Raw genomic sequence first — 26,347 nt, 5'->3', positions numbered from 1 at the left:
ACTTTTGGGATTTTTATGGAGCTTTCATTATGTAGGCATGACCAATCATGGACTCTGGAGAGGGCATGGAGCTGACAGTTCCAAGCTTCTCATCGTGGCTTGCACTTCCTGGTGACCAACTCCCCATTCCACCCAGGAGCCCACCTAGAGCCACCTCATCAGAATAAAAGTCACTCTTATCACCCAGGAAATTACAAGGCTTCTACAAGCTGGGTGCCAAGAGACAGCAGAGACCAATATATATATTTTTCTATTATCTCACAGGAATCAGGGCTTAGAGAAAACCACTTGAGTTGTTCTTGGCTGGGACATTGTGGCCACAAACGCGTCTCTAACAAAGACCCTAGACAGTCGTTAGCAGCTCACTCTGCAGGAGAACACCTGCCTGCTCTCCGGGGGGCTGAGTCCCTGTCCAAGTAAGACAGCAAGCGTGGGCAATGTGGCTTCCACTTTGGGGATGCAGATCCAGTTGGTTTGGGAGAAAAGGTACATATTGATTGTGGGAAAGTGAAGGTGATAGACCTGCACCCAAGGGTGTATTATGTCCGGGCAGAAATGCATTCCTACTTTGGGGAAGAGGGTAAGAAGCTAGGGGGAGTTTCATGAGCCCCTTTGCTTCCTGCAGCTCGTGCAATCCAAGGGTCTGTCCCTGGGTCTCTCGGGAAGCCTGCTGCTTCCTGGTCTCTCTGTTCCTTTTGCCCTGACCCCGGTCGAGTGGAACTCCTGTCCTGGGGAGCAGGGCTGTCGTCCCTCCCCTCATCACAACCCACCGTGCCCAGACGAAGCCTCCTCATTCATTCAGGATTCAGGGTCTCTGTCAGAGTCCTGGGTAGGAGCAGGAATCCAAAGAGAAAAAGAACAGCAATGTCCTAAGGTGACAAAAGGTAACGTGGCCTCTCTATTGAGGGAATTTGCAGTACCTGTTCCTGAGGAGTCTTGGTGCCTGCAAGGCACAGCCCCTGCTCTCAAAGAGCTCCCGGTCTCAGAGGAACCAGAGCAGCCAGCGAAATTTCCACCTGGAGCGCCAGGAGCGGCCTCAGGGAGTCGCTAGGCCTGACTCCTAGGGGACAGAGGCCCCCACACTCTCACTGTACCTCCCCAGGAGGTGCCCGGGGTGCCCAGCCCGGCCCTTACATCAGGAGACCTGACGCCCCCCAGGTGGGTGGCCGAGCTGCCCAGGAGGAGGGGCCCGGCGGGCCTGGTATGGTCTTGGCCAGCCTCGTCAGGCTCCCTTTTGTCCCGGAGAGGCCCTGGCACAAGTGCGTCCATCCGGCCACTGTGATGAAGCCATCTGAGGCCATCGCTGCACAAGAGAATACTGTGGCGGAACATTAGGGGTGAAGCATTAATGATTTTTTCCTCTTTCCCTTTGCCCTTTCCATCAGAGGGGCTGTTGGCACTTCCCTCTGGGGAGGGTGTGAAGGGTGGAGAGCAGAAAAGAATCTTCCAGACTCTGGTTTCCAAAAGTTTAGCCCTTAAGGGAGTGGAGAGAGCTCTGGGCATAAACAGGATGTTGAGAGGGAGGAAGGGGGGGGGGCGGGCAGAGAAAGAAAGAAAGAAAGAGAGAGAGAGCCCTTCTTGGTTCCCTAGAAAAAGCACCTTGGTCTCTGGTCTGTGCCTAATCAGACAGCCAGAGCCCAGACCAAGGTGGGGGGCCTCTGATGTCCCTGAAGTAAGACTTGCTGGGGGGCCCATCACCTCCACTTCATGCTTTCCCATGACCTGAGATTCAGCTGCTGTCCTTCTCCCAGTCACAACATTCCCATCTGTAAAATGGGGACCCGAAGGCCACTCCCGAGTGTCCTGGTTGTCCAGCAAAGCCTGGCCCGCACCCGCCAGTTCCCTCCCCCTCCGCGCCCCTCTCTCTGCTCATCATCATCTACCCAGGCCCTGCAACCTGCAGGAGAGGAAGCTTCATTCCGGGGGGCCTCCCCCACACCCCCCACAGGGGCTGGCTTGTGGTGTGCTCAGTAAGTATTTGCTTAGTCAAATCTGTCACTTTGGGTAGGAAGAGGAGGAGAGCGGAGGGTGAGGAACAAGAAGCCAGCGAGAGTGTCCCCGCTTCCTGCCCGCTGCCGTCATGCTGATCGCGGGCCTGCCACCCACCCTCTGTGCCGCAGGTAAGGCTGCCCGCACCTGTCGCACCTGTCGCACTTGTCGCTGGGCCCGAGGCTGGAGGCGCTGGGCTCCGCGCGCCCAGGGAAGGGGCCCCTTTCCCTGAGGGTTCCCAGAGTTTGAGGTTGGGGGGCAAAGAGGAAGAGATCCCAGGTCCCCGAGATCACAACTTGAGCCCAAGGCAGACGCTCAACCACTGAGCCACCCAGGCGCCCAGGCTCTGCTGCTCTGCGTGCGATTTCCCTCCCGCTCGGCTCCCCCTAGCACCCAGCCAGCAAGTACTTGCTAAGCGCCTAGAGGTGCGCTCGGAAAGGGTCCCGGCCTCCAGCGGCCAGCGGCCGGCGCCAGATGCGTGGCGAGAAGCCTGCAAACAAGGTTCCCAGACGATGCGACCACCGCAGTGAGGGGATAAGCAGGGGACAGGAAGGAGCAGGGCAAGGAATGGCATGAGGTGGGGAGGGAGGATCTGCGGGGGTTGCCGGGCCTGAGGGGGGCTGAAGGCCAGCGGGGAAGGAGCCTGGTGCGCCCCGAGCAGGAGCGCAGGCCCCAGACTCCAGGGCTGGCGGTGGGGGGGGGGGGAGCCGCGGGACCTGCGGGGCCCCAGGACGCGCGTTGTGGCCGCCCGGGGGAGCAGAGGGACCCGTTGGGGCCAGGGCCGCCAGTCCCAGAGAGAGGATCGGGGCTTAGGCCGGGGCAGCAGTGGGTGTGGAAAGAAGTGGAAAGTTCAAGAAGGCTCGGATCCGAGGAATGACAGGCTTTGTGGTGTGGCTGGACGCCAAGGAGGAGAGCCAGAGGGGCCAGCTGCCCCCTGGGTCATGCTGGAGGGAGATGGGCATGGGGCCGGAGATGCGGGCAGAGCTGGGGGCCCCCGGGGGAGTGCGCCAGCAGGTGGTCTCCAGGTGACAGCCCCACCCGGACACAGTGTCCGGCGCTGGGCACACGGGGACAGTGTTTACAGCCAGTGTTTGGCAAGCTGTGAGTTGTGACCCACCGGACCCTAAAATCAATTGAGCAGACCACGGTCAGTGATTGTAAAAAATTGAACAGAATAGGGTAAAGCACGCCGAAGTGAAGCGCACTCATAAGGGCGATTATGTTTTCCCCTTCCCCTTCTCTGACGCAGGGCTCCTCCGACTTCTCTCCGCCGCGGGCAGCATCTTCGACTCTGGTGGGTGTGAGGAGCTTCCCCCTGTTGGGCAAGTGCTCGTCAGCCCCCGCCCTGTCCTCCCGATGGCCTGCATGCCGGCCAGTCTTGTTTCCCTCTCCTAGGGCATCTGGCTTGAAGCTGACCCCCTAAGGCCTGGGACACCCCCCCCAACCCCCCAGCACCAGGCTCTTCATGCCCCTCCACCCCTCCACACAGGCAGGGCCTGGCAGGGCAGAGTCGCCCTTGACCAGCCCTGTCTGGGGGCGCCTACAAAGGCATGGGGTCAAGAAAGAAGGAAGTCAATGTGGAGACCCTGGGGCTTGGGGTTGGCTCCCAGGAGGGGTTTGACTGCTTGCTCATTAGTTCATTCATTCATCATTCCTTCCTTCCTTCATTCATTTTCAACACATTGAGTCCTTCTGATGTGCTGGACACTGTGGATATAATGATGAATGAAGTTCGTTCTTTGCTCCCAAATCGCTTGCGCCTGGTGGTGGAGACAGACAAGCAAAACGGTCCTTTTTCCCCTGGGGGCTTTTACAAAATTCTGATGCAATCTGGACAAATTCAGATCCTTGCTGTAGGCTGGGCCTGGACATCAGTGCATTTGGATAGCTAGCTCCCCTGGGGTTTCTGACGTGCAGCCCCAGTCACGAGCCCCGCCTACCCCAGGGCCAGGCTGTGCTATGATCAAGGGTCTGGACCTGGGAACTCCACCCACGGTCCTGGAGTCCTGGCTTCATCCCTTCCCACCGGGCGGCCTTGGCCAAGTCACTTACCTCTCTGTGACTAGATTTCCTCATGTGTGAAGCAGACATGGTGATGTCTGTCCCAGGGAGTTGTTGGAAGGATTCAATGAGCAACAGGCACACCGCGAGTGCTCGGGAAACACTGGCTTTATTATTAAGCGCTAACAAAGGGCCACTGCAGCCAACGGGAGGGCCGCCCACCCAGGATGGGGCGGAGGGGGAGGCAGTTAGTTGGGCAAAGGGAAGGGGGAGATGAGGGCATGGAGGAATGAGGGATTGGGGGAGCAGGGTGTGGGGAGTAGCCAGTCCTTCCAGGCCAAGAGGGCAGCTTGTGCAAAGGCCCGGAGGCAGAGCGTCGTGTGAGTGCAGAGCCCATGGTATGGGTGGAGGGGGAAAGAAGAGGCTGGAGAGGCTGCCTGTGGTGAGGCTGAAAGCTCTTTGGGGGCCAGGGGTGGGAGGGTCAGCCGTGCAGTGACGGCCTCTCGTGTCCAGCCCAGCAGCTGATGAGCAATGGCAAGAACTTCTCGAGGGTGGAGGTGGAGCTGAGCTGGTCTGAGGCCCTGCAGCACTGCCGGCTGCACCACACGGACCTGGCCGATCTGCAGAGCATGAACAGCGTGAGCAGCATGAGGACCCTCTACTCCCTCACGAGCAGCACCGAGGCGTGGATCGGCCTCTTCTTCAACACGCGCCTTCGTGGCCTGAGCTGGTCCAGCGGGTCCACCTTCACGGCCCCAGTGTGGAGCTCGCTGCCCGTCTTCCAGGAGGGGGTCTGTGCCACCCTCTACTCCATCTCCATTTTCCCCAGCCTGGGGGCCAGCTCGTGCACAGAGCGGAAGCCCTTCATCTGCTACTACGGTGTGTTCAGGTCCTCTTCTGGGCCTGGGCTTGCCCCGAGGTGGCTTCTCAACAGCGAGTGGGGGGTGGCGGTGGGTGGAGAACACTCTCAAGTCCTTCAGAGGACAATTGACTGGTGCCCTCACCCCCATTGGTATATTCCTCTCTGCAGCCTTCGTTTCTATCTCCTCTCTCATTCCCCAGACTCCGCCAGACAAACAGGTATAATTCAGGGTAGAGAGAAAATGAAATCTGGCTTGTTCCACAGGTCTCCTCTGCCCAGTTAGGGATTTGGGAGAAGAAAAAGAAAGGGAGGAAAAAGGAAAGACAGGTTGCCTGTGTGCAGCAGTGAGAGCAGACTCCCGTCTCTTCCTTCTCACAGAGCGCCTGTGTGCAGCAGTGAGAGCAGACTCCCGTCTCTTCCTTCTCACAGAGCGCGGGGCTGGCTGCACGTCCCCTGGCGGCAGGGCTCCTGGGAAGCCGTGGATGGGAGCCAACCCCTCCCGGCCTCCCTGCAGGAAACCCCTGGTGCTCAAGGCAGCCCATCCCGCCCCCATCCTGCCCCTTGCTGGCCCCTCTCTGCTCCCGCAGCCCAGGCCACTGACCCTTGTTAGGAAGGTGCTATAGGCAGATGCATATAGACCAGACTTTTCTGGTCAAAAGTGCCATTTTCTGCTTTTCTCTGTCAGCCAAAGCCCAGCCCCAGCTCTATGGCACCCTAAGCCCTCAAATAGGGGCATGGGGCACCAGCCTGACGCGTCCCCAGCTCCCCACCACGCTATGCTTTGCCTGTCACGGGGCCTTGAAACGTAGCTCATGGTGGTGAGGTGTGACCCTGGAATTCCCAGGCCCGCAGGGAGATGTTCAGGAGTGTGAGTGCGCGGGGCTGGGAGTCCTCTCAAAGGGAGGGCAGGCTCTCCCCTCCTCCCTCAGGTGTTGTTGGGCTCCAACGGGCCTAGCCCTGACTCTGCCCACTTCTCTCCTTCTCCCACCACCACGGCCTCTGGGGGGTGGGGATGGGGGGTGGCATCTGTCTTGCCTCTATAGTCAGTTCTCAACTCAGAGTGAGCTGTAAAAAATGCAAATCAGGTCACTTTGCTTGAACATATTCAATAGGTTCCCTTAGCACTTAGGATCGCATCCCTTCTGAGGCCAACCAGGCCCTGCTTGACCTCTGGCTTCACCCCCTGTCCCAGTCCCTGGCCACACTGGCTGCTTTCGGCTCTGCACACGCAGCCTACCCCTTCCCACTTGCAGCCTTGGCCGGGGCTCTGCCTCGGGTCTCCTTCCTGCCACTTTGCCAGGCCCGCTCTTTCTCGTATTCTCTTCAAGAGAATCCTGCTTGTCTTATTTCTGCTATTTTCCCAGGGTCTAGAGTAGGGTCTGCCACAAATAGGGACGCTCCCACTTTCTTTTTGTATGTATTTCTTGAATAAGTGTTATAGATGTGGATGAGCCTATCTGCCCTCCAGCTAGGCCTCTCCTGGCTTCAGCGGGGTGGTTCCCCGGGTCTGCAGAGGATCCTGGGTAGCCTTGTCCCCCCCACCCTCACCTCCCCCGATAACGCGTGGTCTGTTTCTCTTTTACAGACCCTGCTGTGGGGCACCGCATCTTCACGGAGCCTGCTCCCAGCCTGACCACCTCTCCAAAGCCAGGTGCACACCTAGGAGCTTTGCCTTCCTTTTGACTTGTCCACCTGGACCAGCCGGCAGCGTCATCCACCTGCGGCCCATCTGCTCCCCCGACCCTTGTCTGGTTGAGGCATCCCCCGGCTCTGCCAGCCCCAGGCTGAACTCCATGGAGAGAATCAATCCGGTTTTATTATTCAGATTATTATTACTTTTTAAAGATTTTATTTATTTGAGGGAAAAAGAGAGAGAAAGACAAAGAGAGAGAGAATGAGTGGAAGGAGGGAAGAGGGAGAGCAGACTTCTCGTCGAGCGTGGAGCCCGACGTGGGGATTCCGTCCTAGGACCTGAGATCAGAGATCATGACCTGAGTTGGAGTCAGATGCTTAACTGTCTGAGCCACTCAGGCACTGCCCACCCCCTGCCAACCTTTTTTATTTTTTAATTTTTTAAAAAGATTTTATTTATTTATTCATGAGAGACACACAGAGAGAGAGAGAGAGACACAGGCAGAGGGAGAAGCAGGCTCCATGCAGGGAGCCCCATGTGGCACTCAACCCTGGGTCCCCAGGATCACGCCCTGTGCCACAGGTGGTGCTAAACCACTGAGCCACCCGGGCTGCCCCCCTCAACTTTTTTTTAAAGGTTTCATTTATTTATTTGAGAGAGAGAGTATTCTGATTATTATTTATTATTTTATTATTCGGACAGGGAGGGGACTTGCCCAAGGTCGTCAACCAGACAATGATGTTTATGGCCTGGGCTGCATCTGGTGTAAAGAATTCATGACAAAGGAAATAGAAACTCCTCCCTCCACCTGCTTTCTAGAGTTGGTTTTCTGCCTGCTGTGGACCATGGGGCTGTGGAGAGAAGGTGCCCGGGCTTCCAGGGCAGGCGGACCTTGTCTGAACCTCGTCTTGCCGTTTATATGGCATGAGTTCGGGCGAGTCATCCCTGACCCGAGCCTCCTCTCCCCACCTGTAAAATGAGGTTAATAACCCCTGCCTCTCAGGGTGAGAGTGAGGATTTGAACAGGTGACGCATGCCACAGCACAGCTCGGGGCAAGGACTACTTGTTGCTTAATAGAAGGTAGCTTTAAAAAATTAGTTTAGAGGGACGCCCGGGTGGCTCAGCGGTTGGGTGTCTGCCTTTGGCTCAGGGCCTGATCCCAGGATCCGGGATCAAGTCCCGCATCGGGCTCCCTGCGAGGTGCCTGCCTCTCCCTCTGCCTGTGTCTCTGCCTTCTCTCTCTGTGTCTCTCATGAATAAATAAACAAATCTTTAAAAAATCAGTTTAGATAAGGAAGCTTAGGGAAATATCAGGCAAATCTTGACGGGCTTAGATGAATGGGTGCACGTGAGAGTTTGGGAGGCCCTATTTGAATCTGAGGATGCAGCTCTGTTCTGCAAATAAAGGTGGTTCCTTCAGCAGCTCTCAGGAATGGGTCCCCTGGGATCTCGCTCCACATCCTTTCCCAACCTCCTTTGTTTGGAACCAGATGTGTGGGCCCGTGTGCTACAGATGAGACAGGAGTGGCAAGGGGCAGGGTGGGCGGCAGTGAGGGTTGGCCCAGGCCAGCCTCGGGCACAGTCCTGGGCTGTCTGAGCGCCCCTGGGAGTCAGGGCCCCGGGGGATGGGCCCACCCTGCCTCGGGTCTGGCACGTCTGGCCCTCACCAGGCTCTTCTTTTCTCCCTGGCTCCCCTGCTAAGAGGAAAATCACATACTCTATTCTGTCCCAGCCCGGGAGCCTCCTGGGAACCAGCACCAGAGGCACAGCTCCTGGAAATCACAAATGAGGCTGCCTCTAAACCAGGATTATCCTGTCTTCCTCATCACGTCCCCACAAAGTTTAACTACCATTTAATTAAGTGCTAATTATTTGCACGCGCTGGTGAAACCATTCATTTACGTGGTTTCATTTAAGTCCTTAAATTCACTTAGGGGGGATTCACTTGGGGGATACCATTCTCCCCATGGCCCAGATGATGGAACTGAGACATAGACTCCACTTATAAGGTCTTTGGCCACGAGGAGAGCTCCTCACCCCTGCTTTTCCTAATGCCCTTGCTCCCGGCTGCTGCCACGACAGCCCCTGCGTTCTCCCAGGGGGTATCTGGTCCTCGAGGATCAGGGGTCCCATGGGACCTGGCGCCCAGGGCCCAGGGCGAGGGCCGAGCCGACCAGCGCTCAGTGCCAGGGCGGCGATGAGGCCGGGCCTCCAGAGGTCCAGGGCCTCAGCCTGCGGGCTCCTGTTCTTGGTCCCCAGCCGCGGTGCACATCGGCCAACAAACCTTCACGCGGTTTGACCAGGAGGTGACGTGGCGGGCGGCGCTGCTGTACTGTCGCAGGCACCACACGGACCTGGCCGACCTGCAGCTGGTGGCGGACCCGGCAGCCAAGGAGGCCCTGAAGTCCATCACGAGTGAGACCGAGGCCTGGATTGGCCTCTACTTCAACGCGGCCTCCGGGGCCCTGAGCTGGTCCAGCGACCTGGGGTCCAGCATCCCCGCCTGGCTCCAGGTGCCCCAGTTGGGGACCGGACTGTGCGCGGGGCTCCGCACCTACGCGCGCTACTCCCCCCGGGTTTATTCCCTGGACTGCTCTTCCCTGAAACCCTTCATCTGCTTCTACGGTACGTGACAGCCGGTCCCCGCGGGCCCCAGGCTCACGATGCTAGACTGGGACGGGACCTGGGGTGACCGGGCAGCGGGAGGCACCGAGGTTAGACCCCGGGAAGCACTCCTGGACTCCCAGACTCTCGGGTAAGGGGAACAGGCTTTCTCTTAATTCGGAGGGAGCTTTAAAGAATGGAATGGGCCCCATCGAATCTTAGGGCATTAGCTGTTAGCAACGGCGGTCAGTTCAGGGGTGATGCGGGGCTTTGAAGCAGCACTTGGGAATCAGACAGTCTATCACTCGCTAGAAATAGGGTACAGGGCATCTCTGAGCCTCTTCTTCCTCTTCTGGAACATATACTTAACAAAATGGTATTGGTGATACCCACCTGCTAGGAGGGCTTCAGAGCCTGAATGCAAATGTATGTAAAGGAGCCAGTTAGACGCCTGGCACCCAGGAAGCACCCAGCAGATATAGCTCTGGTCACTGCTTCACTGTAAGTCATGGGAGCCAGAGGCCTGCTGGTTATTCTGGGTCCTGGGTATAGCATGTCCTCTGCATAAGGCCGCATCCTGCCTTGCCCTTTCCTTCTCTCTTCTCTTTGTCTCTTTCTTTTTTCCCCTTCCTTCAGTCCACTCTCTCTCCTCTTTCTCTCTTTCCTCTTGCTTCTCTCCTTCCTTCCTTGCTAGCCTTCTTTCTTTCTTTCTTTTGGCAATAGGTTTATTGAGATGTATCTTATTGAGTCCACATACCTTAAAAGTCACCCCTTCGAAGTGTCTGACCCAGTGCATTTTAGGCATTACAGGGGTGTGCAAGCATCACTGCTATCTAACTTTAGGACATTTTTATCACCCCAAAATGGAACTCCTTACCCTTGAGGGGTCACTCCCCATGTTGCCCCACCCTCAGCCCAGCAGCTGCTAATGCACTTCCTGTCTCTGTGGATTTGCCTGTTCTTGGCTGTTTCTTTTCACGTTTTGGATTTGATGAGAACTGTGATCCTAATCTGTAAAGCAGGAAGGATGGCTCCTCCCAGGCAGGGCTCCCTCGAGGATTAAAGACCACGCAAGGCCCCACCTGTGATTGGCACACGCAGGTGTGTGGAAGGGGTTGGGCTGGGCGGCCGCTGAGGCCTTAGGTGACACAGACCTGGGGGCGCTTTGTCCCATGTCAGCCCTGCCCTCACCACTCTCCGTATTTCCTTGCAGACCCCTCCATCGGGCACCGGGAGTCCGCCGCTCTTTATCCATCCTTTATCGGTCCCTCCTCAGATGTGACTATGGAGCCCACGCTCAGGCCAAGTATATCCCTGCTTCCTATTCCATGTAGGTGCTTTGGACCTGTTCTCAGCTGGGTGCCAGGGCCTCCATCCAGGGTCTGCAAGGTGCTGTAGCATGTGGTGGGCCCCATCGGATCCCCCCAGAAGAGGATTGCCCAGCCCAGCCGCCGGCCCCCTGCAGGACCAGCTGGGGGTGGAGAAGGGGACTCCGTCACCGTCAACCCCACCCCTTAGATTGGACCACTAACTTGCAGCCCCAGAGTCAAGAGGCTCCAGAGAGGCTGTGTGGCCCCCTGTGTGGTGATGAGGGCTGGCCTGGGAGACAGAGGGGGAGACGCTGGGCAGTGTTCCCGAGACCTCATCAGAGAGTCCTTGGAGGGTTTGGCATCCAGAGAGGGAAACCCCAGAGAGGTGCTTGTCAAATCCCTTGTGATTTCGGGCTCTTCTGGATGGAGAGATGTGGGATGCGTTGTTGGGACTAAGTGGGAGGACATGTTGGCAACGACAGTGATTACATTCCTATAGCATTTTTAAATTCCTGAAACATCTTTGCAGCTATTACCTCATTTTGCTTCCCAAGAGTTCTGAAGCTAAGCAGGGTAACTGAGGATAAAACACACTTCTCCTGGCTTCCTTCCAGGTTCCCAAGTCTGACAAAGGCATTATTGCCTTTTCTGAGGACACAGAGAAGTTAGAGGACTTGCTCATAGTCACACAAGGGCTTCATATATATTCTGGGGGCCCAAAGAAAAATCAGGGGCCACTCTCAAGGAGCCCAAGACCCTGCCAGTTGGTGTTGTGTGTAAAGGCACAGGCATGGTAGGGACATCGGAGTGTCCCAGTCCCTGTGATGATCTGGATTTCCTGGAGGAGGTGATTCTGTGCTTGTTTAGGACCATGAGGAGGAGTTTGCAAAGGGGAGTGGGGGATTACAGGTCAGAACTGTAGGTGGGATGGGTGCTTAACCCTGAGTGGGGACACCCGGATCGGCAAGGGAACCTCCTGTGAGCTGTAAGGGAATGGGGCCTCACAGCACCTGGGTGGCTCAGTGGTTGGGTGTCTGCCTTTGGCTTGGGTGGTGGTCCTGGGGTCCTGGGATCGGTCCCGTGTCAGGCTCCCTGCGGGGAGCCTGCTTCTCTGTCTCTGCCTCTCTCTGTGTCTCTCAAGAATGAATGGATGGAATCTTAAAAAAAAAAAAAAAAAGGAACGTGGCCTCATCCTGAAGGCAACAGCACCAGGGTCTGGGCCTGGGCCTGTGGGCAGATTTGGTTCAGAAGCTGGTGACCTGTCATCTGCTTCCCATCTAAGGTCTAGCCTGGCCCCTGCCTGGCTGCCCCAGGCCCGGCTCACCCCAGTGGGCACTGGGTGGGCAGGGCCAGGCCTGGGAGAACCGCAGGGCCATGGCCGGGCCCGGGAGCCGAGGAGGCCGCGCCGGTTCCCCGCTGCTGATGCCCCGCCGGCCAGGTCACCGCTCTGCGCGTCCCGCCTCGGCCGCTGGCCACCACCTGTCGGCGTCCTTGTCCCGGGGCCCTGGCCTTGCCAGGGTCCTGGGCACAGGGGCCCCCTCGTGAGCCCTGGTTCCTGCCGCCAAGCTCAGCCCCCCCACCCCAGCCCAGGCCGCGTGTCCCGGGGACCCCTAGCCCCGCGGGGAAGGGCCCGGAGCCTGCAGGTAACTGTCCTGTGGCCGAGCCCAGCTGGTCCCCCGGACACCCTCCTCCCTGTCCTCACGCGGGGCCCGGGGCTGCTCTGACCTCCGCTTCCAGCCTTGCCCCTGTCCCCGTGTCCCTGGGCCCCGTTACCCAGGGCAGGCCCGCGACTCTGCAGGAGGCGCCACCCCCCCCCCCCGCCCCCCGCTCCACCTCTCAGCTACCCCCTGGAAGGTGGCACCTCCAGCCTCCCGGCGGCTCCCCGGGGACCGGAGAGAGCACCTGGAGGCCCTCGGGCTCATGCGCGGCGGCAGGGCGGGGAAGACCGCTGGCAGCTGGCCGGGCGGAAACAGGGGCCCACCGGCTCGCTGGGCCTGGGGACGCCACGCCGGCCGGGCCCCAGCGCCCGCTCCCCCTGGGGGCACTGAGGCCGCGGGTCGGGTCGTGTGCTGGGCCACAGCTTCCCTGCCCGGCTGCAGCCCGGGACACTGGCCGGGGAGCCTGTGCAGCCGGCGCCAGCTCGCCCTCACGCCGCCGGAGGATTTAGGGCGCGGTCTCGGAGAAGCGGTCTGTTTTGGCTGTGGGAGTTTGATGACCAAGTTACTCCGCTACTTACTGCGTGGCCCCGGGCAAGTTTCCTAACTTCTCAGAATTTCGTTTTTCTCATTTTTAAAGTCAAGAAAAATATCAGTGTCGTGAAGTAGTTTTCAGTGCCCGGCGTCTGGCAGTTAGTACCATTGTAATGTCAATTCATTAGTGAAATGTTTAGTGATTCTATCTCCTGCCTCTGTCCTTACTCAAAAGGCAGGGCTGGTCTCGTCTCACTTTATCGATTATAAATGATTATGAAAGATCAGATTATGAATTATTGAGATTGAGGCATCGCACAGGGCAGGGGCTAATCGTATGCCTCTTTGTGTCTTTCTGGGCCTGGAATAGTGATTTACACATTGGTGGATGATTTCATTCAACAGTCACTTCCTGAGGACTGGTTTTGCAAAAGGCCCTGAAGTGTGGATATCGAGATGAGCACGGCCCGTTTCCTGTTTCTAAAAGAGCTTAGCCTAACAGGGACTAAGACAACAGCGTGCTGTGGGCTGAGCCAGAAGTGTGAACCGAGAGCCCTGGCAGGATGGCGACCCGTTCACTCCGCCTGGAAAGGTGGTGGTCATTGGACAAAACTTCCGTGGAGGATTTCAGGCAGCAACACCAGCACATTTTCCCCCGGCAGAGGGAACAGCATAGGCAAAGACAAGTAGAAGAGCAAGTGTGCGGTTTGGGGAGGACAAGCGGTCTGATGTGACCAGAGTATTGGCCACAGATTTGGGAAGGGAGTGGCAAGGGAAGAGGGGTGGAGGGGCAGAGTCTGGAGGATGTGACCCTGTGGTCCATAGGGGCGTCAAGGCTGATTTCAGCAAGGGAGCCAAGCGCTCAGCGCTGTGGTTCAGAGGCCTGGTGGTTATAAGGAAGGGCCGCTGTGTGTGAAAAGGCACGGCTCACCATTCACGCCAATACTGACAGGAACCAGCCCCCCCCTCCCCTGCTTAGAAGAAAAGGCTGGAAGGAAATATGTGAAAATGTTCATTCAGGTTCTATTCAGGTGAGGAGGCTATGAGTGTTTCTCCTGTTCTGTGTTTCTGGGTTTTATAAATTTATTCATCTCACTAAAGAAATGGACAGTGCTTTGCGGGGCGGGGTGGGGGTGAGAAGAGGGCGTTTGGAGGGGAGGCCGACCAGGAGCAGAGAGGCAGGAAGGGCAGGTGAGCGGAGAGGCTGTTGCACCGGGCAGGACGCGGGACTCAGGCCCAGGGCAGCAGGCCAGCAGTGTGACGGGGACGCCAGGCAAGTGGCTTTACATCGTTTACAAGTGACAGTAATTGAGGAAGTATAAATACACATATTTAAAAATGCTCAGCTTTGTTCATTGAATTACAGAAATACAAACTAAAAGCACGTTGCATTTACAAAATAAATTTTTTTTGGGGGGGGCAGGGCCAGAGGGAGAGGGAGAGAGAGACTCTTCAGCAAGCTCCATGCCCACCGTGGGCTCCATCTCAAGACTCTGAAGATCATGACCTGAGCTGAAATCAAATCAGATGCTTAACCGACAGCCACCCAGGTGTCCCTTAAAATAATATTTTTACCTACTAGTTTGGCAAAGACTTAAGGGGGTGAGAATGCTGAGGAGAATGTGGGAAAATCAGCGATCCCAGACACTGGATGGGACAGTAAAGTGGTGCTACCCTTCTGGCAGCCTGTCAGTTCTGAGATGGGGAACTTCATTAAGAAGCAAGAGTACAAGGTGCACGCACACTTCTGCGTCCTCCACTCCCAGGGCCGTTTATCACAGCGTTGCTTCTGACAGTGAGAACAGGAGGCAATCTAATGTCTTCTAGAAAGCTGGCAGATGGGTTTTAATAAGTTAGGGTACATTCCATGAAATACTGGGCGGCCTTTAGAGAGAATGAGGTAGATCTTTACTCATTCAAATGAAAAAACTCATGTGTGTGAAGAATATTATATATATATATACACACACATAAAGATTTTATTTATCCATAAGAGACACAAAGAGAGAGAGAGAGAGAGGCAGAGACACAGGCAGAGGGAGAAGCAGGCTCCATGCAGGGAGCCTGACGTGGGACTCGATCCCGGGTCTCCAGGATCACGCCCTGGGCTGAAGGCGGGGCTAAACTGCTCGCTGGGCCATCAGGGCTGCCCGTGAAGAATATTCTAGAGCAAACTGTGAACGGCCGCTGTCCCTAGGTCAGGGGACGTGGTAGTTTTGTTTAAGTATTTTACAATACATACCACAAAAGCAATATGGCTATTTCCATATTTGGAAGGAAAAAAAGTGACACCTGTGGGGCACCAATGGGATTTTGGGGACTGAACTTGAGGCGGGGAAGGGAGCCGCCGGGGTACGCGGGGTTGCTGCGCTTGGAGAGACGGGCGGCCACAGGGGCACGGCAGGCGCTGAGGGGAGGCTGCCTGGGTTTTGGAGTGCCACCTCTTGATGGGAGCGTCGGGGGTCCCTGGCTGCCACGGTGGGGGCTGTGCGAAGCTGGCAGACATCAGGGCATCGGGCCCGTGCGGTAGGGCCTCCTGAGAGAAAACACTCTCTCCTGGGAAGAAGTCTCATCGTGTCGCCCAGGGGCCAAGAATCCTGAGGTGAGGGAGTGTCACTGTGAGGACCACAGTGTGGTAGCTCACGGGGCGGGTGACGAGGTTTGGCCCGACCGAGCTTCCCCGACAGGCTGGCTCCTGCAGCCCCAGTGTGCGGAGCAGGGGCTGCCCACGCCCGTCCCCTCGCGTGGGGGCTGTCCCCAGTCTCAGACCACCTTGCTCCCGGCTGTGTGCAGGGACTCCTGCAGCTGTGACCACCGAAGGGACCGGTGGCGACACGGGAAGTTCAGCCACCGCCACTCGGGCCCAACATTTGAGCTCGACCGAACACCCGGAGTCTACAGAAACCGGCCCAACTCCCACATCAGGTAAGGCCTCCTGGTGACCGGGCTCCCGGGCTCCCGGGCTCCCACTCCTGACAGGGGAGCAGTTAAAGTTGGGCAGGGCAGCCCCTCACAGCGCAGGGCGCTCCAGATCCTCGCGTGGAACGGCATAAACGTCGGGAAGGGCACAGGAGCAGGGACAAGGCCGAGGAGCCTGGAGTTGGCTCCCCGACAACTGCGAAAGCTTGGGGAGAAATCCCCTCACCTCAGCATCTCCTCTTTCTCCTCTGCACGAGGAGGGTGGTATAAACTACCCTGCCCACACCGTAGGGTTGTGGCGAGCCCCGACGTACTGCTGCAAAGGTGCCCTATCAACTCTGAAGTGCTATACGAAGGAGTCCCAGCAAAGGCTGCTTCCCTGCGATGAGTACAGTGGCTCGCGGCCCAAGGCTGAGCTTGTTTATAGGCTCAGGGAACCTACTTAGAGTTTTCTGGGGTAAAGTTGGCCTTTAAAATGTGGGTCCAGGGAGAAGTGAATATTTCCAGCGTGATGTGGAGTATCTACTTAATAGGTTAAAAGGAGGAGGAAAATACAGAAGAGACAGAAAATAATGGCCTGCGGGTGGCCAGGGTGTGGGGCGGAGCTGGCACTGCCCACAGCCTTCGGGAGGCTCTTTCCTGTCCGCGCTGGCTGGCTGGGCCGACTGTGGCTGAGCATTCTCCTGCTCAGCAGCTGCTTGCTTCCTCCTTTTGGAAATCCTAAGTCACCAAGTAGCATCTGTTGTAGCCACTGGGGGCAAGCCTGAGTGCTAAGACCTTAAAGTTTCCAAATGGTGATAGGATCATTTTCACTGAACCTGACAGCACTTGCTTTTTCAGGGCAACTCTTTGGAATCCTGAAAGCAGATTTTACCATCCCAGCTCTGCTGGACCCACAGGATATGAAAGACCAATTTTTGAGTGAGGTGAGACTTCAGACCACTTCTGATGTTGACCGGTCAGATGACTTGACAATGCAGGGCAATACTGTGGGAACCAGTATACCTAGAGAAAAAGCTTTGGAAAATTAGCTCATCTGTTCCTATTGCCGTCACTCTGGCTCATGGTAACAGGCTGGTGTGTTGCTGAGACTTTCAGATCTTTTTCTAATTCTAACGTTTTGTTCCTAATTTTTTTTTTTTAAATCAAGACAGCATAGTCAGAAGGACCTGAATTAGGGTCTTGCCATTCTATTTATTTGTTCTGTGACCTTGAGCAAGTAACCTAGTCTTTCTATCGGTTTCCTCATGAATTAGAGCCAAGAAAACCTAACTCACATGGTTAGTATTAGGATTAAATGAAATATTCCATGTAAAGTGCTTAGCAAAAATTAGCATGTAATAAGTGCTCGGTAAATGCAAACATCAGCTGTTACTTTCAACATTATTATTTTTCTGAATATACATTTGTTCCAGGCTCCCAACCACCACCCTGTTCTTTTAGAAGATTATAAGATGGGACGTTGTAAAGAGAAAGAATTGTTCCTAAATATTGCAACAGAAGTCTCAAACTGATTTTGAAATGTGGCCGAAGGGCACATTTTGCCGTCATGCCAGATAATAATCATAAGATGTCAGAGCTGGAGAGTTCCTTATATAGGTCCAATCATAATGTTACAGACAAGAAAACAGACTGGCATTTATCTGGTAGCTTACTGCCACTTACTCACAGGCCAAAGAAATAGCACCCAGGCAACTTATTCTAAAATCTCACAAACTCAAGTGTCTGGAAAGAACAGTATGTGTGTGTGTGTGTGTGTGTGTGTGTGTGCGCGCGCGCACGTACACGCATGCTCACCCGCGTACGTACATGCACTGGCCTGCTGGGGCCTGGGGAGAGGAATTGGAAACTTCGGTGCATTTTGCTATTGAAAGAACAGGTGGAACTGATGCAATTCAATATCTGACCTTTTTTTTTTTTTTTTTTTTTAGCAGAAGTTCAAGTAATAAGACTGTAGTGCTGAGTATTAGGTTTTCAAAAGTCAAGGACCCTTTTTTTTTGGGGTGGTTGGGGGAGCCAAACCAGAAACCATCTTCCTTCTGGTTTAAGGTAAAGCCAATAATGGGAAATGGGGGAGTCAAAACAGGGTTTTCCATCTTTGTGAGGACGTATCTATTCCCTACTAATGGAGAGGATTTCTACTGCACAGATTTACAGGATGGAAAAGGTGGGGACAATGTGTGTGTGTGTGTGTGTGTGTGTGTGTGTGCAGGAAGGTAGAGCATATATTACTAGTTTTAGCAGCATTTTAAATTCCAAACAGGAGGTGAGGAAACACCTGCAGCCAACTTACCCCAGGGTCAGGGCCAGAGAAACACTGTGGCACACACACAGAGCTCAGAGCTCACCCTCCAACTGCAGGGAGAAGCCCCTAGGGAAGTGGAAAAAAGAGCTCAACCCCAATCCATAGAGAGATAGTTAATTGGTCAGAGCTCAAGAGGCATCCGCCCTCTTTTCTGATTTCAAAGTTTGATAGTGATTCTGAGAAACAGGATTGAGGAGCACCGGTTAAGCCATTTGTTTTTGTTCCTTTTGTCACCAGACTCCCCTGCCCCTCGACCCTGGGGCTGTGTGTGTGTGCGGTGGGGGTGGTGCTGCACGGTGGCAGTCAGAGTATTCTAACAAAACTCATTTATGCGCTTTCCCACTAGGGAAGGTGCTAAGGACAAAAGGCAGGCAGCTGAGACTAGGAGGTCACAAGATCACAATGGTGGTTTCTTTCTTTTTGATGTTTCAGATCCAAGAGGTCTTAAAGCTTACATTAGGTCGTGAGCAATTCAGATTGAAATGGGTTGGCTTCGAAGTAAACAAAAAATAGCCCACGTCGACTGATCTGGAGTCTGCTTCTGTCTTCTCTGGATTTGGAGTCAATTTTAGTCTTTAAATTCCTAGTAGATCAGACTCTACATTTGTTCCAGGCTTTTAGCAATAACTCCAGATAGAGGCTAACTGACAGAAGTTCAGATCCGCGCCCAGCACAAAAGAAAACTATCTGGGAGGAGAAAAACCTGGCATTCCTGGATCTTATGGAACGAGATAGGTAAACAGAAGCACATGGAGGCATCTGTGAACAGTAACCTGGAGAATGACAAGCAAACCAGAACAAAAAACCCCCAATGAAAGCAACAAGAATCCTGAAACAAACCCCATTAATCTACCTGGGGAATTAAGAGAGGCCACACTTCCAAAGAAGTGAAGGGCACTTCCCCTATGAGCCATTAACTACTGAAGAGATTTCAAGGTCTCCAGAATGAGGAGCTCTCTGAGGGCATTGTCACAGTACAACATACTAATGCGGGTTACCTGTCCTACTACAGCTAAATATTTTTCACCTGTCAATTAGGAAAAATTATATATAAAACCTCAGAAGAATGTTCCTGCATACATTTCCTTTCTGGTTTTTCTCCTGTGTTCTAATCACCCAGATACATGCTAGAAGTAAGGTGGTAAATATGTCAAATACAGTAGCAACTTTAGTCTGAAATGTTTAAAGTTAAAGTTTATTTGTATTCTTTGTAGGAATATCAATAAAAGACCTCAAACGTATCTATATCTGTACATGTACAAGAACCATCAAAAATTATTCACAGAACAAAAATAAATCTTCTTTAGAACAAACCCAGGTAATGAAATGCAGATATGGATCTCACATACGGAACAATCTAAGTGCTACCAGCACAAAAATATGGCTTTAAAAATAAAATAAAATCTTGGGTTTTGTTTTTCTAAGGTGTATTTCTCTTTCTTGAAATAAAAAATAAATTATTTAGAGCTATTATTGTAAAATAGTCATGTGTGTTAACACATTCTTATTAAGGCCCTGGAGATGAAAAACAAAATCAAATTTAGCAGGTAAATTCCTCACAGGTGTGATTTAGGTTAGTGTGCTGCTGTCCGCCTGGGTTAATTTTAATGTAACTAAGAAATATCTAAGCACCAGTCAAAATTTAACTTTTACTAATTATTTCCACTTTTCTGCAGGATAGTGGTTATTGAGTCAATTAGTATTTAACCTTTTGGTGAACTGGGAACTGAAATTTCTCCCTTGGGAGTTTAAAAATGACAAAAATACAGTATTTATACATGAACATTTGAACCCCCTCCCACAGAGGATGGAGGCCCCTAAACCACAGCTTCCTTGGAAATCTTTTAAAACAACAGATAAATCTGGTTTTAGGTCCCAAACTAAAACATTTCCTAGTGAAAAAGGAGGGCATTTGAAGGAAAAATGAGACAGGAGTAGGAAATGAAAAATGCAGGCTGAGACACAGGCAAAACGGCCACTTTGCTTTCCTGGGGTGGCTTGCTGTGTTTGCCAAGTCTTGCCAGCTTGCTTACTCAAACACCTGAGGATTAACTGCCCAGGAACCAAAGCTCCTTCTTTCTGGATCCTACTCTCAGATCAGTGACATTCAGCTTTCTTTCTATGACCCGCATGGCATCAGTGATCCTATCTAGGATTCTTGAGACAATGTCAGACCAAATCAATTTCAAGTCACTTTAACTTATATATACATATAACATATAACACATATGGTACATTTTAAAGAGGAACAGACCATGGTCATAACATCTAACAAGTAAGAGCATAAAATCTAAAAAGCTCAAGAAAGTCTGGAAATCACTGTTCTGCAAGATGGATTAGCATTCAGAAAAAGGAGGCCCTAGGAATTGTGTTTTATGTGGGTGCACATGTGTTGTCTACAGAGACTACCTTTCCACTAATCTATGTATTTTAAGATCTGACAAACGATATAAATCCCATTTCCTTGAACCTTTGGGCTATTGAGAAGGCTGCTGTGCATTAGTCCCTGTTTGGATCATGTATCTTCCTCACGTTCTTTCAATCTTCATAAGATATTCTGTCTCATGCAAATTTCATCACTTTTGTCCTTCCTAACCTCAAGGGAATTCATAACTGGGTCACGACAATAAGATAATGCTTCTAGAACTAATAACAATCACTGGAACATGGAAAGGGGTTCTAATTAAAAATTCGACACACCAACACATCTCGCTTTTGTAAGACTAGTAAAATAGGTTCTTCCAATTGACACATTGATAGAAACAAAGTATCCCAAATTCTTGGCCCTCAGGTAGAGGGTGGGAAGGCAACTATTTACTGTTGGGGCAAGCAGCAGATTTCACACATGACTTGAGAAGGGGAGGGGGAATGGAGAAGACCATTTTAAAGGTTTCCACAATCTGCAGGAGAAGGTGGCCCCCATGGGGGTCATTGACAATACACTGAAGCAGTGGCACGGACTCAGGAGCTGCTGGGCCAGGCTCAGCAATAAGTCTAGTCTGGTGTCCAGACTCAGCTCAAGGTCACATGCGACTAAAGGTATCCCAAAGAGGATTCCTTCCTCAAGTTGTCCCACAACCAGCCTTCTCAGGAACTCCGAACTGGAGATAACTAGAATTTAATCAAGGTAGAAGTCAAAGCAAATACTAATGCAAACTCACTTGATGGCTACTGTCTTGCTCTGTGGTTTCTGAAAAAGAACTGCTTCCTACCTCTGAGGACATAGTCAGAGCTTGGAGCCAGAAGAACCACAGATCCATAAACGAAGGCTGAGGTCGAATAAGATCTGGAAAGCTTTAAAGTCCAGCTAATTCTCAAGGTCATACAGCAGTCAGAGACAGACACTCCTGCTTTTTCTTTCACTGTCCAACACCATCATAGGGAAAGGTGGCAGCAGACCAGAGAAAGCGACCTGTGACCAACTTGATACTGAGTGAACACAAGAAGTTCTAAGAGCACAATGAGCCCAGTCTATCACATTCTCCTTATGGACAGGCCACCCTGGACTCCGATGGCACCTTGGTGAGAGCACCTGGAACATGGGAGATGCTCAAGGGCTTGTTTTAGTTACTATGTGTCATCTCCTACACTGTATATACTACAGAGACTCTGGGAACATGAGGACCTGATGGAAATGTCACTCTTTCTGCTGCTTTGGCCCAGAAAGCCTGTTGCTCAGTGATACAAAAAGCGAGAATGAAAGCTCTTTCCTTAATTCCTAGATCCCATCCACATTGTCTTTGTTAACAGCTAAGTCTGGCCATCAGCTTAGACAAGCACTTGGCAAGCACTACCCCTGAACCCCAAATTCTGTTTGATTGCGGTCCAGGCTGCAGCCTGCAGTATGGTGATATGTGGGTGGAAGGGAGAGTCCAAGCCATGGCTATCTTAATCCACCTGCCTTTCTTCCATTATGCCCTCTGCTCTACAGAACATACCTATGTAGTTATTTGGGCTGAAGAGAAGCCAAATTAAGCAATACCTCCATAAAAATGATCAGCTGTTTGCTGCAGTCTTCCACACTTAAAAAAATCTTTCAGAGTAAGTTGTATAGATTGCAGCTTCTCTAAAGAAATACTCAGAAAAATATTTGGATAGGAACAAGGCTCAAAGGATAATCTAATATATGTCAACAAATCTGAACTTCTAGCTTACTTCTAACTTGATTTTCTTACTCTTTTCTCTGCATTCAAGATTAACATAATGTTTCCAAACATTTTGGGCATTCAGTCTTCCAAAGAAGGCAGCCCTCTAAAGAGCTCCCACAATGTCAACAAGATCTATGCAGCCATCAAAAGCACATTTGATATTTTTGTGTCTCCCCCAACCTCCCAGTATAGGTAAGCTTATCAGGCCTCTGTAACCCATAACCATAACTTCAGAGCTTCCAAACCTGAATGGAGGACATCAGCCAAGTTACATACTTTTAAGGCCGCCGAAACCAACTGTTTTACCAGGCTTCTACTGCACAATGGAAAGCTTTTGCAGAGAATGGATTAAAGGTGGCTGGAGCTGGGAATCGCTCTAAAGGAGGCCATCTATGTTTATACTCCCAGGCCAACAAAGGACGCAACTTTAGCATTTGTAGGGTGGTTTTCCTATTAAAGTAGTGATCTTGACCATGATGTGCCCTAAGCTTAGAGGGAAGAGGTAAGAATTTGTAAAACCACCACAAAGGGCCAAGAAAATAACCAAGTGCCAAAATAGGAGGGCACAAAAACCAGGTAAGCACGATGAGCAGCTTGTTTCACATCTCTGACTGGCAGAACGAGAAGATTATGTAGGAAGTGTTTCAAAAGGTTGTGGGTTGGGGGCCGTTGGGAGCTTGTATGATGCAGAGTCCAATACAGAGATCCACCCGAGAGGGGGCAGCACTCAAGAGGTCCAGGCGCCATGAAAGAGAGGCTGTTCACACAGATGCCAAGTCTGGGCTTCACCCAAGGAGGACAGGATCAATGTTCTCGTTTCCTTACAATATTCTATTATGTAGAAACACTCACTCTATGTTTAGGGCTTCCTCAGGTCTTTTTCTTTTTCCTCCTCTCCCTTTTTCCTTTCCTTTCCTTTCCTTTTTTTTTTTTTTTTTTTCCTGAATTTCCTTAAAGTTTATAATTTAAAATAAACACCATTAACTCATTTGAGAAATGTTGCTTTCTCAAGACAAAGAACTGCTTAGATCTTGCTTAAAGAGATTCAAAACCCTTTTAACATTATATCTGACAGCAGAGAAGGCATGAACTTTTCCTATTTGTGCAGTTGTATGTACATATGTGTGAGTATATATGTATATATATTTGTATATATAATGTCTGTTTTAACACGTAACATTCTATATTTCTGATAATCAAGTTTGCTTTCAAGATGACATTTCACACCTCTGGAATAAAGGAAGTAAATTAGCTTCCACAACTGTTTCTGTCCTACAATAAAGCCAAAGATGACAGTTGGTGAAACTGAGTCATTATTGCTAAATCTACGAAGAGCATGGGAGTAACAACTGGAATGCATGGCCCCTGCACTTTCAGTTTTCTTTTTTTGGAAGAGTAATCATGACTTTTGAGAGAGCCATGCTTCTTCAGATCTGGATTTCCTTTCCAAATTTTTGTGAGGGAATTAGGAGAAGAAGCCATTTAAAAGCTAAAGACTGAGATAAAAGTACCCTGCCCAGAGATTTGCTAGTACAATGGATGAAATCTTTATCCCAAACAAAAATTAGAAGTTACAAATAGAAAAGTTTTTTTTGTTTGTTTTTTGTTTTTTTTTTTTGTAAATAGGAAATATTCAGAGATTCCTGCTATGGTATGATTAGCCCTTTTCTATGTGGAAGAAAGGGTGTTTATTTTGGATGGCTTATGGACAGCATATTTGGACAACCTCTCCAGGGGAGAGTAAAACCCTGTTGGTGAAGACTGCTCCCACCATGGGGGAGGAAAGGGCAGCGGGTGTGTGAAGATGAAGATGGTATGCAGAGACACAAATATTTATAGTTCTGTAAACTCTAAAGAGGAAAAAGAACACCCTTTATTACAACTGGGGTTAAAAAAAAGCCCCCTACCTAAAATGGGCAATTCCCATCTGCTCTAGACAGAAGGAAATAAACATTAACAGGAGTTCAATAGAAACCACTCCTAGAGTCCAGTTTTGATGCACCAGCTCTTATCTGTGTCTTCTGAAACAGTGTATCCTCAAATCAGATTAGCTGTCCATTCAGAACCAGTCTTGGCTGATCAATGGGATCAAATGTTTTGTTTGGTTCTTGGTGTCTGCATGTTCTCCTAAAGGGCAAGGGGGCCAGAGCGGGGTTTTTAGACTGGCAGATGAATCCCTGAAAAATTCATTCTGACGATGTCCTATTGCACTCCATGTGCTTCTATCAGATAGACATGTGGCCTCGACCTACTGAGCCCCTGGGCTCACTTCTCACTCACACATTCTTCCTACCTTTTCCTCCTCTAACAACTGCAGTGCTTTAACAAGAGGAAAACGATAATAAAAATAGTAATAATTAAAAAGGTAATCTACATTATTAACTTCCTTTTGGTATATTACAGTGGTATTTTCTGTACATGGCCCAGAACTAAGTTCCCTATGTACATAGAGACATGGGGGGTGGGGGGAAGCATTGACCTTAGAAGTCTTAGCCTTATGCCCTGAAAGACAAGGTTCCTTTCTTCATTCGAGACTTTCTCGCCACTCTGCTGTTCTGAAGTAGCCAAGTTCTGTAAACCTGGTGGGGTTGGGGAGAGGGCTGCAGACAGGAGAATGGGGACGTTTCCTTCTGTCTCTTCCCACAGTCTGTGTGTTCACAGGGCCCGTCAGCAGCTGCTGTTTTTGAATTCACCATTCTCCGTGATGGAAAGCTTGGTGGGGTTGGTGGGGGAGATGCCATTGCGGACCTGCATGCTGTACCGCTCCTTCACTTGGGTCAGTGCGCTCATCAGTCTGGTGTTGGCCGAATCCAGGGACACGATTCGTTTTTCCTGCAACACACCAAGCAGGGCTTTATGCAGGCTATGTGCGGGAAATCACATGGTAATTCTCCACTGGATGACTGTTCTAATGCTTTCTATCAAACAGCAGTACGCATGATGCTTCCCAGACAAATGGAACGTCTCTGCCTCTTTCTGCACACTACTCAGGTTCAGCTTCCCCTGAGCCCAATGGGTCTGTCTGTGTTTATTTTCTCTCTCTTTTTTTCCTTTCAGCACAGCAGGACCAGTTATTAATTATCCCTTTGGATACTAGGACAATGTGAAAAAGACACCGTGTGTTACTTCAGACTGCAACAAGGGTGTCAAGCTGCCTAATAGTACTAAGTGCTTTGGGTTAAAATTAAAACATAGAAATCAGGTGGCAAAGAAAGAAGCACCAGAGGTTTCATTTCACAGAGGAAAAGTGCATGTGCTCTATGGGTTCTCAGCCCCTAAAGAGGGCACATCAGTCACATTTGGAAATAATTCACATTGTGCTCAAAATTAAAACAATACACGGTGGCAGTTTATAGTCACCAACAAAGTGAGGATGCAACAGCAAAAGGGGAAAAAGCAGCCAGAAGCTCAGACCAAGGGGTCATTTGAATATGGGAAGGGAGATGTGGCCGAAGGGGGATGCCATAAACATAACACATGAAAACAAACAGAGAACACAAGCTCCTAGACTCATTCCAGCTCAGAGTTACTCCAGGAAAGCTACCCAATAAGGAGATTGTTTTCAATTTACTTTTGAGTCTCTCGGGGGAAAAAATGCCTTAGAACCATTATTTTGGTACCAAAGATTGCTGAATAAACACACACACCAAAAAAAAAAAAAAAAAAAAAAAAAAACCAAGACGGAAAAAAGGGCCATCCCCCGCCAAAATATGGCAATTTTAAGGAAAGTAGGCTCATCTGACTTTGAGAAAAAAATCATTCCGTCAAAATATTATCAGTGTCACAAAGATTAGGAGAAACCCTAATCTTAGTTTCAGCAGGTAGGGAGATCATTCCTTTCCAACATGCTGTTGTCACTTTTCAGGAAAGAGGCTAACATTGAGAGGGGTGGTCTTCACCTACATCCGTGAAATTAAAAAGAAAAAAACACCTGAGGAACAACCCCCAAAGCCAAAAGGAGCCTTCCTTCTCTGGGAGTGTCTGAATTTACCCTGCGAAAAGCGTGGTAAGGCCGGTCAAGGTGAGGTGCAGAGAGGACAGAAAGGGCTGAGGGTTGGATGCTGCTTTTTCCTAAGGGACAGCAGGCACCCAGGGCTATGTCGGGACACTCTGTTGGGAAACGCATGGCCAGGAGGGGGGCTGAAAGGGGGACCAAGTGAGGACCACTGCCCTCTACTGACCTGGGGGATGCTGGAGGCAAAAGCATAACAGACAAGAGCATCAAGTAATGCTCCCCTTTAATCTCCTACTTTGGGAGTGGGATGGAGCAGCAGGGCTAGCAGTTTCAAAAGTATGAGAAAAACCTCTTGTTATTAGCATTAAAAAAAAAAAATGTCCTCCTTTTCCCTGATGGAGGTCCCAGGTGGTAACATACATAAAATCAGC

General features: G+C 51.4%; 2 protein-coding genes across 14 annotated transcripts in view; one reads left to right on the top strand and one right to left on the bottom strand.

The window, feature by feature from the left end:
- The first annotated feature begins 274 nt into the window (after positions 1–274).
- Positions 275–20,149, top strand: CLEC20A (C-type lectin domain containing 20A). Its single transcript, XM_077902569.1, has 11 exons — positions 275–486; positions 2,009–2,120; positions 3,239–3,283; positions 4,504–4,869; positions 6,438–6,503; positions 8,746–9,111; positions 10,304–10,479; positions 12,069–12,587; positions 15,229–15,514; positions 16,349–16,434; positions 18,246–20,149. The coding sequence occupies exons 2-11, from the start codon at positions 2,081–2,083 to the stop codon at positions 18,324–18,326; spliced, it is 2,031 nt and encodes a 676-aa protein (XP_077758695.1). The 5' UTR covers positions 275–486; positions 2,009–2,080; the 3' UTR covers positions 18,327–20,149.
- RASAL2 (RAS protein activator like 2) overlaps positions 18,993–26,347 on the bottom strand; it is a 347,106-nt gene continuing 339,751 nt past the window's right edge. For all 13 annotated transcript variants that reach the window (XM_077901811.1, XM_077901814.1, XM_077901815.1 and 10 more), the window contains one exon: positions 18,993–24,793. In XM_077901811.1, coding sequence (XP_077757937.1) covers positions 24,651–24,793 — 143 coding nt within the window. In that variant the 3' untranslated portion in view covers positions 18,993–24,650. The remainder of the gene's footprint in view (positions 24,794–26,347) is intronic.

This window comes from Canis aureus, chromosome 6 (genome assembly GCF_053574225.1).
Source record: "Canis aureus isolate CA01 chromosome 6, VMU_Caureus_v.1.0, whole genome shotgun sequence".
NCBI classification, from domain to species: domain Eukaryota; kingdom Metazoa; phylum Chordata; class Mammalia; order Carnivora; family Canidae; genus Canis; species Canis aureus.
This window is presented reverse-complemented; position numbering and strand designations above follow the sequence as displayed.

What these genes read in the sequence shown, in the direction of transcription:
- CLEC20A (XM_077902569.1), top strand. Translation starts at nt 2,081, where the DNA reads ATGCTGATCGCGGGCCTGCCACCCACCCTCTGTGCCGCAG. An exon ending in GGGCAGCATCTTCGACTCTG is followed by an intron (nt 3,284 to 4,503) that starts GTGGGTGTGAGG and finishes TCTCGTGTCCAG; the next exon opens with CCCAGCAGCTGATGAGCAAT. An exon ending in AAGACCAATTTTTGAGTGAG is followed by an intron (nt 16,435 to 18,245) that starts GTGAGACTTCAG and finishes TTGATGTTTCAG; the next exon opens with ATCCAAGAGGTCTTAAAGCT.